This window comes from Hippopotamus amphibius, chromosome 3 (genome assembly GCF_030028045.1).
Source record: "Hippopotamus amphibius kiboko isolate mHipAmp2 chromosome 3, mHipAmp2.hap2, whole genome shotgun sequence".
NCBI lineage: Eukaryota > Metazoa > Chordata > Mammalia > Artiodactyla > Hippopotamidae > Hippopotamus > Hippopotamus amphibius.
This window is the reverse complement of record NC_080188.1, coordinates 152993810-153009510: the sequence shown is the minus strand read 5'-3', so window position 1 is coordinate 153009510 and position 15701 is coordinate 152993810. Positions and strand designations below refer to the sequence as shown.

General features: G+C 36.5%; 1 protein-coding gene across 12 annotated transcripts in view; it reads right to left on the bottom strand.

The window, feature by feature from the left end:
• The window catches only part of ZC3H11A (zinc finger CCCH-type containing 11A), a 44673-nt gene that overhangs the window by 13197 nt on the left and 15775 nt on the right, over positions 1–15701 (bottom strand). For 11 of the 12 annotated variants that reach the window (XM_057725897.1, XM_057725899.1, XM_057725904.1 and 8 more), the window contains 8 exons: positions 15373–15492; positions 7371–7494; positions 6047–6250; positions 5804–5920; positions 5449–5529; positions 4351–4461; positions 3643–3705; positions 1111–1209 (listed from right to left, as the gene is read on the bottom strand). In XM_057725897.1, coding sequence (XP_057581880.1) covers positions 1111–1209; positions 3643–3705; positions 4351–4461; positions 5449–5529; positions 5804–5920; positions 6047–6250; positions 7371–7494; positions 15373–15492 — 919 coding nt within the window. The remainder of the gene's footprint in view (positions 1–1110; positions 1210–3642; positions 3706–4350; positions 4462–5448; positions 5530–5803; positions 5921–6046; positions 6251–7370; positions 7495–15372; positions 15493–15701) is intronic. The other variant, XM_057725903.1, reaches the window with a different exon arrangement.

Sequence of the window (15701 nt, the reverse complement as noted above, 5' to 3'; positions counted from 1 at the left end):
AGAGTCTTCAATATGACTGATAGGCAAAAGGGAAGGAAATCTGACTGCAAAGTAAAAAAGTAACTTCTGTTTACAGCTCTGAGAATTTAAGAAAGCCCCCAAACAAGAATGTCTACTTATCAAAGCCTCTTGGGCTAGGGGAGAAGTGGACAGAAGTATTTTATCTTCAGGAGAAGTTAAAAGTAAACACAAGAAGGAAAAAACTTTTTTTTTTAAAGTAATTAACACCACTGTTTCACTGCAAGTCATATGAGAGGAAAAAAAAATTCAACCGTTTACTTCTTTCTATAAATAAAACTTCAACTATAAAATCATTCTAACTCCCAAACATCTCTTAAATTAGTCCAATCCTCTTCATACCAACTTCTAGAACACTAAATCTATGCCACTAACTCCTCTTGCCTGGATTATTTTAACAGCCTGCTAACTCATTGCTGGACAGCACTCTTATCCCCTTTCTCCATATTTTAGATGGGGTGATGGTTCCAAAATGCCAATCTGAGCACCTCTGATGCTTGTTTATAACCTTCCCATTGTTTGCTACTATCTTAGGATAAGCCCAAACTCTCTATTATGGCTTAAAAGGCTTTATATGACCAGTCCCTTCTTCCTTTCCAGTTACCATGCTCTTCATCCCAGTTCTGATTCAGTCACAGGGAGTCCCTTGAGTTCTGTGCCTTCCATGTATTATACTCTGCCTCTGGCCTTTCAACTTTACCTGGCTAAATCATGTTTCATATCTAAGCTTCAACATCATTTCCTCTGGGAGTCTTTCCCTGACACATGGTAAGATTAGGTGCACCTCCTATGTGCTACCATGACACTGTGTTCTTTCTCTGTCACAGAATTTATCACAATATATATAAGTATTCCTATCTGCCATTATACTACAAGCCCCTGAGGGCTGTGATCATGTTTATTTTATCTAATGGTGTCTACCCAGAATCCAGCAGAGTAAACATTCAAATGTTTGTTGAACGAATAATAAAACAGACATGAAAAGATAATAATCTAATTTACCTGAACAAAAAGAATAACAAACCACACCTGTTAACACTGTAAGAGACAAGTGTCAGGATTACACACAGAAAGTATATTAGAACAAAGTACCTTTCTTTGGTGTTTTGTCAGTGTTAGTCTCTGGAGCTTCAACTTTCTTCCCGAGCCTTTGTGCAAGGCTACGCTTTAATGGAGGATCACTGTCACCACCTACAAACAGAGGGAACTTAGTTTAAGATTAAGTCAATCTTCAGCAAGGTCAAGAAATACAAGTAAAAAAAGACAATGCAGGATAATTCTGTAAGTTTTCTGCATTTATATGATGTGTTCATTCACTAGCTTCCTTATAACTCCATGTTAGAGAAGGAATAAAAATGTCCCAGAAAAATGAGGTATAAGGAAGGAGATAAAAAATTAGAATGCACAAATTAACATTTATCAAATAACTAAAACTACAAATGGAGGATTATGAACCCTGATTAAAGCTGAAATTCAGGATTAGGAATATGTGAAAAAAAAAATCTTCATGCACAAAAAAATCTTTAACTGGCCAAATGTTGAATTCTAGGCAGATCTGTAATTAAATACTACTGGGATGATTAAGGACAGCAAAAGAAGCATAAAATTTAAATTTTCCAGTGACATGAAGACTCCAAAGGCCAAAGAGCCCCTTTCTTCAATTCCAGATAAGAAATCTAAGGTTATGAAAGATACTGTATCTTACCCAAGTCATCAATTAGTGACAAAACCAGGACCTGACCAAGTTTCCTGACTCCTGGTTTATTACACTGGTCAATACAAGCTGTTTAAATGTCACAGGTTTTTTAAAAAACAAAACAAACTATTCTTTGGATCACTTGACTGAAGATATAACCTTAGCAGGGTCCCATAAAAACTTTAAAGACCTTATACAGAGGATACCTTGCTCTCATCTATTATTTATAAGTTAAATATACAATGAAAAATCACAAAGTTTACACATATATTGATATTAAAATAGATTATTTGCATAAATTTTTACCTAAAATTTCTCAGGCAGTGAGAATGGTATAAAACAAAACACAAAACAGGAAGATTTCATATTTATAAGCACATTTTAAAAGTATGAAGGAACCTCTTAAGTCAGATGAGATTTTCAAAATAATTATTTTGACACAGACACACTAGTACACAATAACTCGGTCACATGGTAAAATACTTCTGTAAGTATAAAATAGCACTAATAAATTCAACAACTGAATGTATAAAGGTGAGTCAAAAATTATCCACACTCTGGCTGTAGAATTTATTTTAATTAACTTATAGGAAAGACAAACATTTTTCGACATAATCTCCTTGCTTTTCAATATACTTTGTCCATCTGTCAACAAGCTTTCGTATTCCCTCATTAAAAAATGTTTTAGGCTGAGCTGAGAGCCACAAATGCACTGCTGTCTTCACTTCTTCATCAGAAGTGAAACTTCATCCCCAAAGGGCTGCTTTCAGGGGACCAAACAGGTGAAAGTCTGATCGAGCAAGATCAGGACTATAGGGAGGATGCTTTAACACCTCAAAACGAAGTTATCCATGACAGACTTAGGCATAAACAGAAGCATCTGGATATCTGCAAAGAAAGTTTGGACCGATACTCTAAGAAAGGTGAAAGTTTCTAAAAGAGAATCATTACTAGTGACCAGACATGGACTCATCACTACAAGCCTGAGAGTCAACAGCAGAGTATGGAATGGAAACATCCTCAATCGCCGACCAAGAAAAAGTTCAAAAGTCAACCATAAGCTGGAAAATTGATGCTTACAATTTTCTGGGATTCCCAAGGGCCAGTATTGAAAGGTTATCAGGAAAAATGTTCAACAGTCAACAGTGCTCGTTACAGTGAGATGCTTATTGAAGAGCTGAAGCCTAAACTTCGGATTAAACGCAGAGGACTGCTATCCAAAGACGTTGTGACCTTGCATGACAATGCACATCTCCACACTTCTGCCCACACTGTCGACACTCTGCAAAAACTTTGTTTTGAGGTATTAAAGCATCTTCCCTATAGTCCTGATCTTGCTCCACTGGACTTTTTACCTGTTTGGTCCCCTGAAAGCAGCCCTATGAGGATGAAGTTTCACTTCTGATGAAGAAATGAAGATAGCAGTGCATTTATGGCTCGCAGCTCAGCCTAAAACATTTTTTAATGAGGGAATACGAAAGCTTGTTGACAGATGGACAAAATATATTGAAAAGCAAGGAGATTATGTCGAAAAATGATGTACTTGTCTTTTCTAAAAGTTAATTAAATTCTACAGCCAGAGTGCAGATAATTTTTGACTGACCCTCGTATATTAACTAGATACTTTGTTTTCCCTCTAAAACCTCAAATTTCAATTTATCCATAGAAACAGAGATATTCTTTACTCTTTTTTAAACGATTCTTTACTCTTTTTTAAATGTAGTACCTTCTAAAAAGTTGGCCATAATCTAACTAAAACACTATAAATTTGTATGACTTGGCACATGTCAAAAATATGAAGAGATTTTACATGTGCTTTCAGCCAGAAATACAAGGGAGTCAATATCAATATTGATAGGGCATTTGTATGGAGATATGTAATGCACAAACAAGCAGAAAACAAAGGATATGCACAAAATTTATCTCACCTACTGAAAATTTCCGTTTCCCCAGTCTCTCGGTTAGACTCAATCTTACCAAAGGTTCTTCTCCTAAAGTGGCAAAAACAGAATTTCTCTACCATTAGCCAATTTTTCTGTATTTGTTAACTACTAATGGGTACAAAGTATGCTCTGATACTAAGAAAGTCTCTTGGAAATCAGATCTCAGTCTTAAAAGAAGACTACCCATATTAAAAGAAAAAAAAGTCAACCTATTAAATAATAATTTAAATAACCAAATGCACAGCCCAAATGGAAGCAACAGCACAGTCCTGATTATTAACAGTAGCCAAGCACACAAAGACAAGCTGTGTCTAACCAATTGGGTATAAAACCCAAGCTATACTTTTGCTTGTGTACTTCCGTATGTTAAATGAAATCATACTTTACTCCACTGCTAACTCTCCTATACAACCTTCCTTAATCACTTCAGCAAGAAGTGAGATCTCTTTCCTCTGATTCACTGTTGTCTGAATGGCACAAACATTTAAAGGTATCTGCATATTACAATTACCTGTATCGTATTCCTTATTAGATTTAAAACTATTAAGGGAAAAAACTTACATTTTTCTGTAACTTAAAAGGTTTACTACAGTTCTTAATCTACAATGGGCAGTCAATAAATCTGTTGGATAAACAGTATACGTAAAAATTAAACATAATACATAAATGTGAGAGCTGCACGCTATACCTCACCTTGTTTGCTGGACAGAGTTACTGTCCTCACCACAGTCCGGACATTCTCTTTTTCAGGACCTGGAATGGGCTGTGGTTGGAGTAAAAGACCGGAAACTCCTGAAGAACCTTCTGAATAAAGAGAATCAAAGAACAGTAAATAATTTATGGAAAATAAATCTACCATAAGTCAAGAAATTTTGTTTTTGAGACCAGGTGAGACAAACACAGACCACTGAACTATAAGCCAATCAGTCTTTCTATTCCTGTTTGCCTATAGTGAAATGGAGTAGGGAAAGAGGAGATTATCTTATTTCTTAACTGGCTTTGGCACAAAGTGAAAATAAAATTGTTTTCAGTGACTCAGGCACTCAATCTACTTTTATTTACTAGTAAGGCTAACATTATTCTAAAGTTAACCTCAGAAGCATATCAGCTACTAGGTGTGTCAATTCACACTTTTCCATCTGTATTCAATCTTCTGTAAAACACAACTCCAAAGTTGCTACAGAACAAGCTTTAGCAAGAAGGTACTTAGAACCAACCATTTGATTCTCTCTAAATACATTTCACACTATATCTATAATTTTTAGGGCTAGAAATAAAGATCAACCAGGCTAAGGCAAGCACCAGAAGAAAACCCTAGCATCTCTCGAGGAAGAATTCATCTACTACGAAATCAAGTTCTCCCTCTTTTAATAATAGTTTAGGGAATTCGCTGGTGGTCCACTGGTTAGGACTCTGAGCTTCCACTGCAGGGGAGAAGGGTTCAGTCCCTGGTCTGGGGACTAAGATCTTGCAAGCCGCACACTGCAGCCAAAAGAAAAAAAAAGTTTATATGCTATTTGTTAGAGTTATATTTCTCAAAATAAACAAGTTTTTTCAGGTTCTTTATTGTACATGCCTAGCTCTGAATAGTTAGAGACTGAAACAGAGCTGGAATGGATTAAAAAAAGCAACTGTGGTTTAAATAACTGTGTTTTTCTTCAAACAAGCCACAAAAATCAAAATCTATTTGCTCATTTTGGTTGCTGCCAAGTGTCCTTATTATCAGAAGTGCCCTTTTTATTCTTCTCTAGCAACATTCAATCTTCCACGTCAAAACTCCTGATAACTCACCACCTTGCTTCTTTGATTTTTCCTTCATTTTCTTTGATTTAATTTCTTCAAGAGTTTTTATTCCAAAATTCAAACATTCACCTAGGAATGCAAATAGCAACCACATGAGGAACTAGCACCATTTCACCTTTGCATTTTATTTGTACACAGCTGGCATTCAAATGTTTTCTCAATGAATAAGAGGAGAGTATGTTTAAGAGAGTGTGTGTGTGTGTATGTGTGTTGTGTGTGTAACAGGGGCAAGGCGGTGGTAATGATAAACTAAATTTCAAAGGTATTTAAAACAGTCTGGACACATTTGGTAGTGCTGTGAGATTTATGAGCAGGAACCAGCATCAAAATAGCCTCTTCTTACCTTGTTTTAAATTGACCCCAGGTTTCCGGACAGAAGCCACTCGTAATCCATTATGAACTTCAGGAGTTGGTTGTAGGGTAGGTGTTTTGGTTTCATCACCTTCCTCAGAAAACTGATCTATATTATCAACATTTAAGGCAAATTTCCAATTAAAAACAGGTCTAGAGCTTCAAGTCTGGCTCTAGTTCACTAAGCTACCCTGACCCTTTACTCGCCTTAGAGGAAGAGCTAAGGCTTGCTTACCATCATCATCTTCGTCGTCGTCGGCAGCGTTGATCACCACTGGTGGGTGTGTAGGGCTGGGGACATTTTCTGAACTTTCTACTTTCATAATGCTTCGCAGCTGAGGAGAGGGATTAGACTGGACAGACAATTTGTTCTGCTGAACTGTGAGCTGGCTAGCCTTCACTTCCTCTTCTGGTGACTCAGGCACAGTGGGCAACACAGCTAAACATACAAAGTTCGTCAAAAATTAAAAGTAGAAAATACAGTCCCAATTCATCAAAAATCTCCAACTACCTCTGATAAATCTGGTGATTTTCTTTGAGCACTGTCTTTTTAATTTGTTTTTTAATGAAAATTAAATTTCAGTTTTTAATTTCCCCATTTTCCCAATTAGGTTTTAAACTCCCTGGGAGGGAAAATGTGGCTTTCAGCTAATAACGAGTCACTGCATGTAACATACTCAAAGTGGGCACTCAAAACAGAATAAACAGTAAACTAGATGCACAGTAACTATTTACAAACTCTAGACATTAAATTTTTAATATTGAAATTCTAGGCTTTTTGATCAAGAAGTAGCTTTTTAAAGAGAGAGTGGGTAATACTTTTGAATTAAGCCAGAAAGGAGTGAGCCTTTTTTTCCCTGAGAGATAAAAATATATAGCCTTCAAATTTTAATCACATAGCAGATGTGGCTTTTAAATGGCTAATCACTCCACTAGGAAATTACTTTAAAAGGAACTTTAGAAATAAATACTAGCTTTTGGCAGAATGTAAGTTTTATTTTAGACTACACCCTAGAGCAGGGTTAGCAAATATTTTTCTGTAAAGAGGCATATAGTAAATATTTTAGGCCTTGTAGATCTCTGTCTCAGCTACACAACTCTGTAGCAGTAGCACAAAATCTGGCCATAGAAAATATGTAAACAAACAGTCAGGGCTTCATGTCAATAAAACTTTATTTTACAAAACAGGTGGAAGACCAGATCTACCAACCCCTGGCCTACAGAATCAAGTTTCCTTTGAAAATCTCTATAGATATGATTAAAAAAATAGGAAATGAGGTAAACTACAGTAATCTAAACTATCTTGCCAAAAAGAAACATTTATGAAGCAGCATGGCTTTTGGCAACAAAGTTTCGATTGTGACTGCTAGTTTATTGGCTTATGACTGTGTACAAGTCATTTAACCTTAATAAAGTTCAGTTCCCTCATCTGTGAAGTGGAAATAATACCCTCTCTCACAAGACTAAAAGAAGGCAATGTTGATAAAGTACTCTGTACAGTGTGCATATAAGTGTTCATTATATAGTAACTATTCTTTTAAAATTAAAATGAATCTCACTTTTGCTTGGAGGTAGGAAAAGGCCATCAACATAGCGTCCTCTGTTGTGATGGAAAGCACAGTTTAGTTTCTGGCATCCCATCGGCTGATTTTCCCAATAACAAGGAATCTCGCTGCGTTTTTTCTGTAAGAGGAAAACCACACAGTTTTCAAATAAAAAATTGTGTGACCTGTGTTAATTTGGTCATGCTTTCTGGACAAAGTTCATACAAGGTTAAAAAAAATCTGAGGCACATGAAATGATTTTGAGTATGACAAAGAGGGGTTGCTGAAAGTAACATATTCTAGCATGATACAGAGATGAAAGGAGCAGGGAAGTAGTTTGCTATTCTTTCCTCCTTGCCCTCATCCTCAAACTCCTAAATGTCTACACTTAATTTAGAAAAGCAGGGCAATATAGTAAGTAAGATTATGGAATCAAAAATAACAGGGTTTGGATCTCTATTACGTTACTTATTGACCATGTGATGTCAGACATAATTTAATGCCTCTTAGTCTCACTTTTCCCCAGCTACAGAATGGGAGTAACAGTAGCTATCTAATTGGTTTCTTTTGGGAATTAAATGAAATACATGAAGCACTTATCACATAAAAAAGACTCAATAAACTGCAGTTATTATTTTGAAGCTGAGAGTTCAAGACTTGGAGAAAAATTCTTCCCATTTGTGACTTCTAAAGGCTCATGTAACACACAAGGATGGTATCTTTCCTTCCCAAGCTACCTCACTCTTATAAAGGGGAACAAGAAAAACAAGAATACCTGCACCTCTAAAATGATTTGCTGGATAACAGGATATACGTCCAAGAGAAATACATATGTTAGTTCTAATATACACATTAGATGTATATAAAGAATATTCAAAGAACACTATTTGTAACAGCTCCAAAATGGAAACAAAATGTACATCAACACTAGAATGAATAAATACATTATAGTATATTCATAAAATACAATGCTATCCAGTAATGAGAGGGAATAAACTTAACACCACTGATGCAGAACGAAAAGAAGCCAGACAGAAAAGAGCACACACTGTATGACTCCATTTATGTAAAGACCAAAACAGGAAAACTTCTCTATGGTAAAGTAGTCAAGATGGTGATTAGTTCTGGGGGTGTGGTGAGTGACAAGCAAGAGATAAAGGGGGAAGACAGTGTTGGAAATATTCTATTTCTTGATCTGGGTGCTGGTCTAGTAAGCAACTGAAATTCTTCAACTTGTAAGATCATGATTAGTGTACATCTCTATATATACTTTAACAAATAGTTCAATGAAGAAAAAAAAGCAAAAAGAAAGATGTGATAAGCATTTCTGAAAAGTAACTAACTTCTGATTAATAACCTGCATTATGCTGGATCTCTCATAATAAGCAGCCTAGGGTTTAAATTTCTAGGAAAGAACAGAAGCACTGTTTCAGAAATTTTTAAGTATGGAGGAAAGAAACAGAGTAACTATGACCATTACAGAAAGATTCTTAAAAGTATCTAAAAGGGCAAAGATCCCAATATCTACTATATTGGGAGACTGATAATTTGATAATACACTGTGTTGGTAGGGATGTGGAAGAATCATGGAGTCCCACATACTGAAAATGGAAACGTATATTAGCTTAACATCTCTGAAAGGTGATTTGGTAAGAACTATGTAAAAAAAATTATTTCCTGCGTTTACTGCCACATATTTTTAAAAAGTATAGCAAATAACTTTGCCTCTGAAAGAACCAGTTGCACTTAAGAGGTAGGTATAACAGCTACCATTGTTTTTTAGAATAACAACAATTATTCTATTACTCCTTCAGGTAGAACCTAATGCCAATCTTCCTTGCTCCTGGATCTGTCTTTGCTTAAGTTTTTACTTCCTTCCTGAAAGCAATCTTCAAATTACTGGATGACTACTGTGACAGCATCCTCTTTATACAGGAGTCATGTGACATTTATCTGATCTGTTTAATATTCTTACTAAATTTTGTTTCAAAATAAAAAGTAATACACAAGCAATGAAGATGACTTGGAAAATAAAATTAATGCCTGTTATGCCATTATCCAGTGAGAGTCACGTATTTTGCTACAGAATTCTTTTACTTAAAACAAAAACCAGGGACTTCCCTGGTGGTGCGGCGGTTAAGAATCCGCCTGCCAATGCAAGGGACACAGGTTCGATCCCTGGTCCGGGAAGATCACACATGCCGCAAAGCATCTAAGCCTGTGCGCCACAACTACTGAAGCCCTAGAGCCTAGAGCCCATGCTCTGCAACAAGAGAAGCCACTGCAATGAAAAGCCCATGTGCTGCAACAAAGTGTAGCCCCCGCTTGCCATAACTAGAGAAAGCCCACATGCAGCAATGAAGACCCAAAGCAGTCAAAAAACAAAAAAACAGAAACAAAAATATAGTATCTTTAAAAAACAAACAAAACCTGTAAAATGTATTGATTCACACTTAAAAGATAGGTGTTCCACATAATTCTATACATTTTCACTTAGCAACACATCCTCCATAGTAACATTCTCCTATATGATTATTTCTTTAACTTTTTAATAAGTAATATAGCACATGGTCCAAAGATACACAGTTAATGTTCATCATTTGCAGTGGTTATATACTATAAAACTACCATAAATATTGAATTAGCAAATACTGAACCATTCTGCTCCTCAAGGAAACACAGTCAGGTTCCTGCAAGCTTCTGGTCACATTTTCATCAAGTGATCAATACATAATCTTGTTTTATGTGTGTTTGTGTTTAAAGACATCTTAGTTAATAAATATCATTGATTCACTGACATTGAACTCAAGGTCAATGCACTATAACTCATACCTGAATGAAGCTTATTTAATATTTGTGTTTTCTACACAAGGCACATAAGAGCTTTCTTGCACTTAGGAACATTATATATAGCACTTCAGCACTACACTTGGGGGCCACTTAAAACAACATTTAAAACAGCAAAATCACAAACAAAAAGCACAAAAATGCAAACAAACATGGCACCAAAAAGACCATGAAGAGAACACCTGTATTGATTTGGGAGTTATAAATAAATTTTAGTGAATAGGCAAATTTGCAAATATGGGAACCATGAATAATGAAAATCGATACATCCAGGAAGAGGGGAATACAGTAAAAAGACTCCTTACCATTCCTGTCTCCACTCTGCTATAGCCATTGTTGTTAGGTTTCTCCTTTATACTTCCAGAGATTTTTTAAACACATATACGAATGAAAAACAAATATACATTCTTTTCCCTATCTTTTTTTTTTTAACACAAATGGCAGTATATTACACACTTTATTCTGCCCTTTCAGTGACACTATATCCTGACCTCTTCATATAAATAAATAAATAGTGTCCCTTTAAAATTTTTTGGTAACAGCTACCCAGCACTCCACTATATGAATGCATTAAATTTATTTTAAATGAAGGTTCAGTTGTTTCATACATTTTACGTATTACAAATTATGTTACAGTGAGTAATTCCACATAGATCTCATTTTGACCATGAGTACAGCATTCAGTAGTTTTGAAAGATGAAACCAAACAAGCCTCTGTGCAAAAAAAGAGTTAATATAGTAGCCCTGAGTCTGCAATCCTCAGGTCGCCTGCTTGGAAGGCTGGCCCTTTCCTGGCATGTAGGAAACTGGCTCCTAGAATGTACCTAGTCAGTTAACTGCTCACTGTGCCTAGACTGTTCATTGACACAATATGGCTTATGCTGAACACCTGCCATCCTTCTAGGAGACTGGAGTTTGGGAATATGTTAGGTACAGGGTGCCTCTGTGACCAGCCCCAATAAAAAATCTGGATGCTGAGTACCTAATGGGCTTCCCTGGGCAAAAACACCCCACACATGTTGCTGCATTTTCACTGCTGGGGGAAGTGTGTGTTCTTTGTGACCTCTCATGGGAGGGAGAGACCATAAAAGAAACCCGTATGTGGATTCCTCCATACTCTGATTGTGTCTTTTTCTTTTATGACCAGTGTATCCTTACTATATCATTGTAATAAATCTTAGCCATGAATAAACCATATGCCGACTTCCATGAGCTCTTAGAAAATCTCCAAATGTAGATGTTCTTAGAGACTGACACACCTTTCCTAGGACTTGTGCCAGTTTACACTCTGCTAACAACGATATAACATGATTTTTCAAAAGTTGCAGAGTATTTCTATTTAATGAATTCCCTATTTGGAAGATAGCATAGAATGTAGTTAAGAGACCATAAATCTGAAATCAGAATGGAGTAGTTATATAACCCCAGGCATACAAATTGCATATTTAATCTCTTTCTTCTTTCTCCACCCCTCTCAAACAATTCAGACCAAAGTTATTAGGTGAGGTTGAGAGAGGTAGGCGTTCACGCTGGGAGAGGGAAGGGCAAGTGGCCCAGAGCAAGGTGCTGGAGGCTGACTGAGATGAGGAGGATATCCACGTGGCGAGATGGAACCCACACAGAGTGGCAGAGTTAGTAAGGCATTTGTGTAGGAGGATGGCCTGGCACAACAGTGGAGACTGAGAAGGGTGAGTAAGGCTTTTGTGCAGAAGGGATCCCAATGTAGGGTGAGGAGGGTGTATTCACGGAGGGTTAGCCTAGAATGGGTATCAAAGACCAAGCAGGGTGAGGAAGGCAGGGTCCTCCTGAGTGGGTCCTGGTATAGTGGCAGAATGAGCAGGGTGAGGAAAACAAGCATCTCACATGAGAGGGCTGCCCAGCACAGAGTATCACAGCCCAAGGATGTGAAAAGGCATCCATGGTGCGGAAGAGAGGTCCAGAGCAGGGTGAGGAAGGAGTCCTTACAGTGGAGCAACGTGGGAGGCCTGCCCTGGTACAATGTCGGAATCAGAACGAGGTGAGACTTCAATAAGTGGTACTGGGAAAACTGGACAGCTACATGTAAAAGAATGAAATTAGAACACTCCCTAACACCATACACAAAAATAAACTCAAAAGGGATTCAAGACCTAAATGTAAGGCCAGACACTATAAAACTCCTAGGGGAAAACATAGGGAGAACACTTTTTGACATAAATCACAGTAAGATCTTTTTTGATCCACCTCCTAGAGTAATGGAAATAAAAGCAAAAATAAATAAGTGGGACCTAGTGAAACAAAAGCTTTTGCATAGCAAAGGAAACTATAAGACGAAAAGACAACCCTCAGAATGGGAGAAAATATTTGCAAACGGATCAACAGACAAAGGATTAATCTCCAAAATATATAAACAGTTCATCCAGCTCAATATCAAAAAAACAAACAACCCAATCAAAAAATGGCCAGAAGACCTAAACAGGCATTTCTCCAAAGAAGACATACAGATGGCCAAGAGGCACATGAAAAGCTGTTCAACATCACTAATTATTGGAGAAATGCAAATCAAAACTACGATGAGGTATCACCTCATACCGGTTAGAATGGGCATCATCAGAAAATCTACAAACAGTAAATGCTGGAGAGGGTGTGGAGAAAAGGGAACCCTCTCTTGGTGGGAATGTAAATTGATACAGCCACTATGGAGAACAGTATGGAGGTTCCTCAAAAAATTAAAAATAGAATCACCACATGTCCCAGCAATCCCACTACTGGGCATATACCCAGAGAAAACCATAATTCAGAAAGACACACGCACCCCAATGTTCACTGCAGCACTATTTACAACAGCCAGGTCATGGAAGCAACCTAAATGTCCATCAACAGATGAATGGATAAAGAAGATGTGGCACATATATACAATGGAATATTACTCAGCCATAAAAAGGAAAAAAATTGGGACATTTTGTAGAGACATGGATGGACCTAGAGACTGTCATACAGAGTGAAGTAAGAAAGAGAAACACAAATATTGTATAGTAATGCATATATGTGGAATACAGAAAAATGGTATAGATCAACCAGTTTGCAAGGCAGAAACAGAGACACAGAGGCAGAGAACAAACATATGGACACCAAGTGGGGAAACTGGGCAGGGAGAGAGAAATTGGTTGGGAGATTGGAATTGCCATATATACATTACTAATAAGAAAAAAATATATCAAATTGTACACTTTAAATATATGCAGTTCTTGACATATATACACTACCAAATGTAAAAGAGATAGCTAGTGGGAAGCTGCTGCATAACACAGGGACATCAATTCAATGATGGGTGATGACTTAGAGGGCTGGGATAGGGAAGGCGGGAAGGAGTCATGGGAGGGAGGGGATATAGGATATATGTGTAGATGCAGCTGATTCACTTTGTTGTACAGCAAAAACTGGCACAACAGTGTAAAGCAATTATATTTCAATACAGGGCTTTAAATAAGTAAATAAATAGATAAGTAAATAAATAAATAAAACACACTGCCAAATCAGACTTTAAAAATAAATAAATAAATAAATAAATAAATGCAGTCCATTATATGTCAATTATATCTCATTAAAAGTTCTTAAAAAAAAAAAAGAAAAGAAATAAGGTGAGAAAGACTTCCTGTGGAGGAGCAGCTTGGTGTGACATCAGAGCCTGAGAGGAAGAAAGAGGCTATGACACATTATCAGTTTATATAACTAGGGGACCAATCAAGTAAGATTAAGGACAATGGGAATCAAGTTTTGGAGAAGAGAGTTACAAGTAAGAAAAAGTAGAAGCCTAGATGCAACCCTGCAGTGTTGGTAAACTGGAGGCATCTAAGTGAACTCATGATTTTCGATACAGAGAGTAATAAATGATGATATAAATGTATATATATATAAATGTATATACATTTATACATTCCGCTGTTTCTGTCCACTGCAGACCTGGAAGCAGTGACACTCCAGGAGCAGCTACACTAGAAGGAACCAAGGCTCCTTGCAGAAATGGCTGGAGGAGTTAAAGTACCAGATGAACCTAGATAATCTTGTTAGGTCAGAAAGTGAAGATGTGTTCAAAGAAAAATGGGAACATCAAAAAGACACAAAAACCAGCTTTAAGGGCTCTTACTGGCCAAATCTGAGTCAACCTGAGGATAAAAAGTGATAGTAATGGCATATAACACATGGAATAAAATAGGAAACCATGAGTTCACACATAAAAAGCTGCAAAAAGAATCTGAAAATTTGATGAGGAATGGGATAATTACAGGGTCTCAAAGTACCTCCTCACAAAATACTAATTACAAAAAAAAAAAAACTTTATAGTGAAGCTATATGGTGGATATCACCTTAATAAAGTGATCAAAGCTAACACCAGTAATTGGATAATTAAAATTGTACACCACCCAACGGTAAGCAATGAGAAAAATATCACCTCTGTCATATTCCTGCCAAAAATACATGACCTGAATTTAGTAATGAGGAAATACCAGATAAACCCAAACTGAAGGACATTCTACAAAATAACTGTCCTAACACTAGCAAATATGTCAAGGCCAACAAAAGGCAAGAAAAGACTGATTAACTGTTCTAGACAGAAGGAGACTGAAGAGTTACCACAACTATATACAACACTTGATTCTGGACTCACTCCTACTGTAATAAAGGACATCACTAGTACAATGGCAAAACTTGAATGGGATCTGAGGATTCAATGAAAATAATACATAAATGTTAATTTTCTAATTTTGGTGGTTCTATCACAGTTATGTAAGAGAATATCTTTCTTGTTTGTAGGAAACAGTCATGAAAGTATTTGGAAATGATAGGAAATGTCAGTAATTTACCCCTAAATAGCTTAGAAGAGAGTTTTATACTGTACTTGCAACTTTAAGTTCAGATTGTTTTAAAATAAACATAGAAATATACTCCCCAAATATACATATATAATTTTTACACTTAGATTACCAAACTGTCTTTAAGAAATATGATACCAGTTCATACCATATAATAACATCTAGATATTCAAAGAGCATTTTAATAATGACAGAAATTTCACTAGGTCATTAAAAAAATTTAATCCACACGTTATATAAAATGTTTTTTACCCCATATGTTTTATTGGCCCATGAGGACACAAGACTACTTACTATAATAAAAATTGAAAACTTACATCAATCTCCATGTGCCGAAACCTGCACACCTGTCGAAAACAGCGCCCTTCCTGCCACAAAGTGCAAACAGTTTCATTTCCTAGTGCAGCTTCACAGTGACGGAATGGACAGCTGTCACCCTGTAAACAAAGAGAATAATATGGAAAAGAACTGTGGTACCAAGCTAGATCCCAGGCAAAATGTTCACTGTAAACTTCTTGGTATCTAGACAAACACAAAGGAGTAAGGAGAGACAGACAAGGTAGAAAACAACCAAAATGGGATGACAAGAACAATCTGAGGTCAACAAATTTTTAACTTCCTAAAACTTGTCAGTATCCTTTATCTG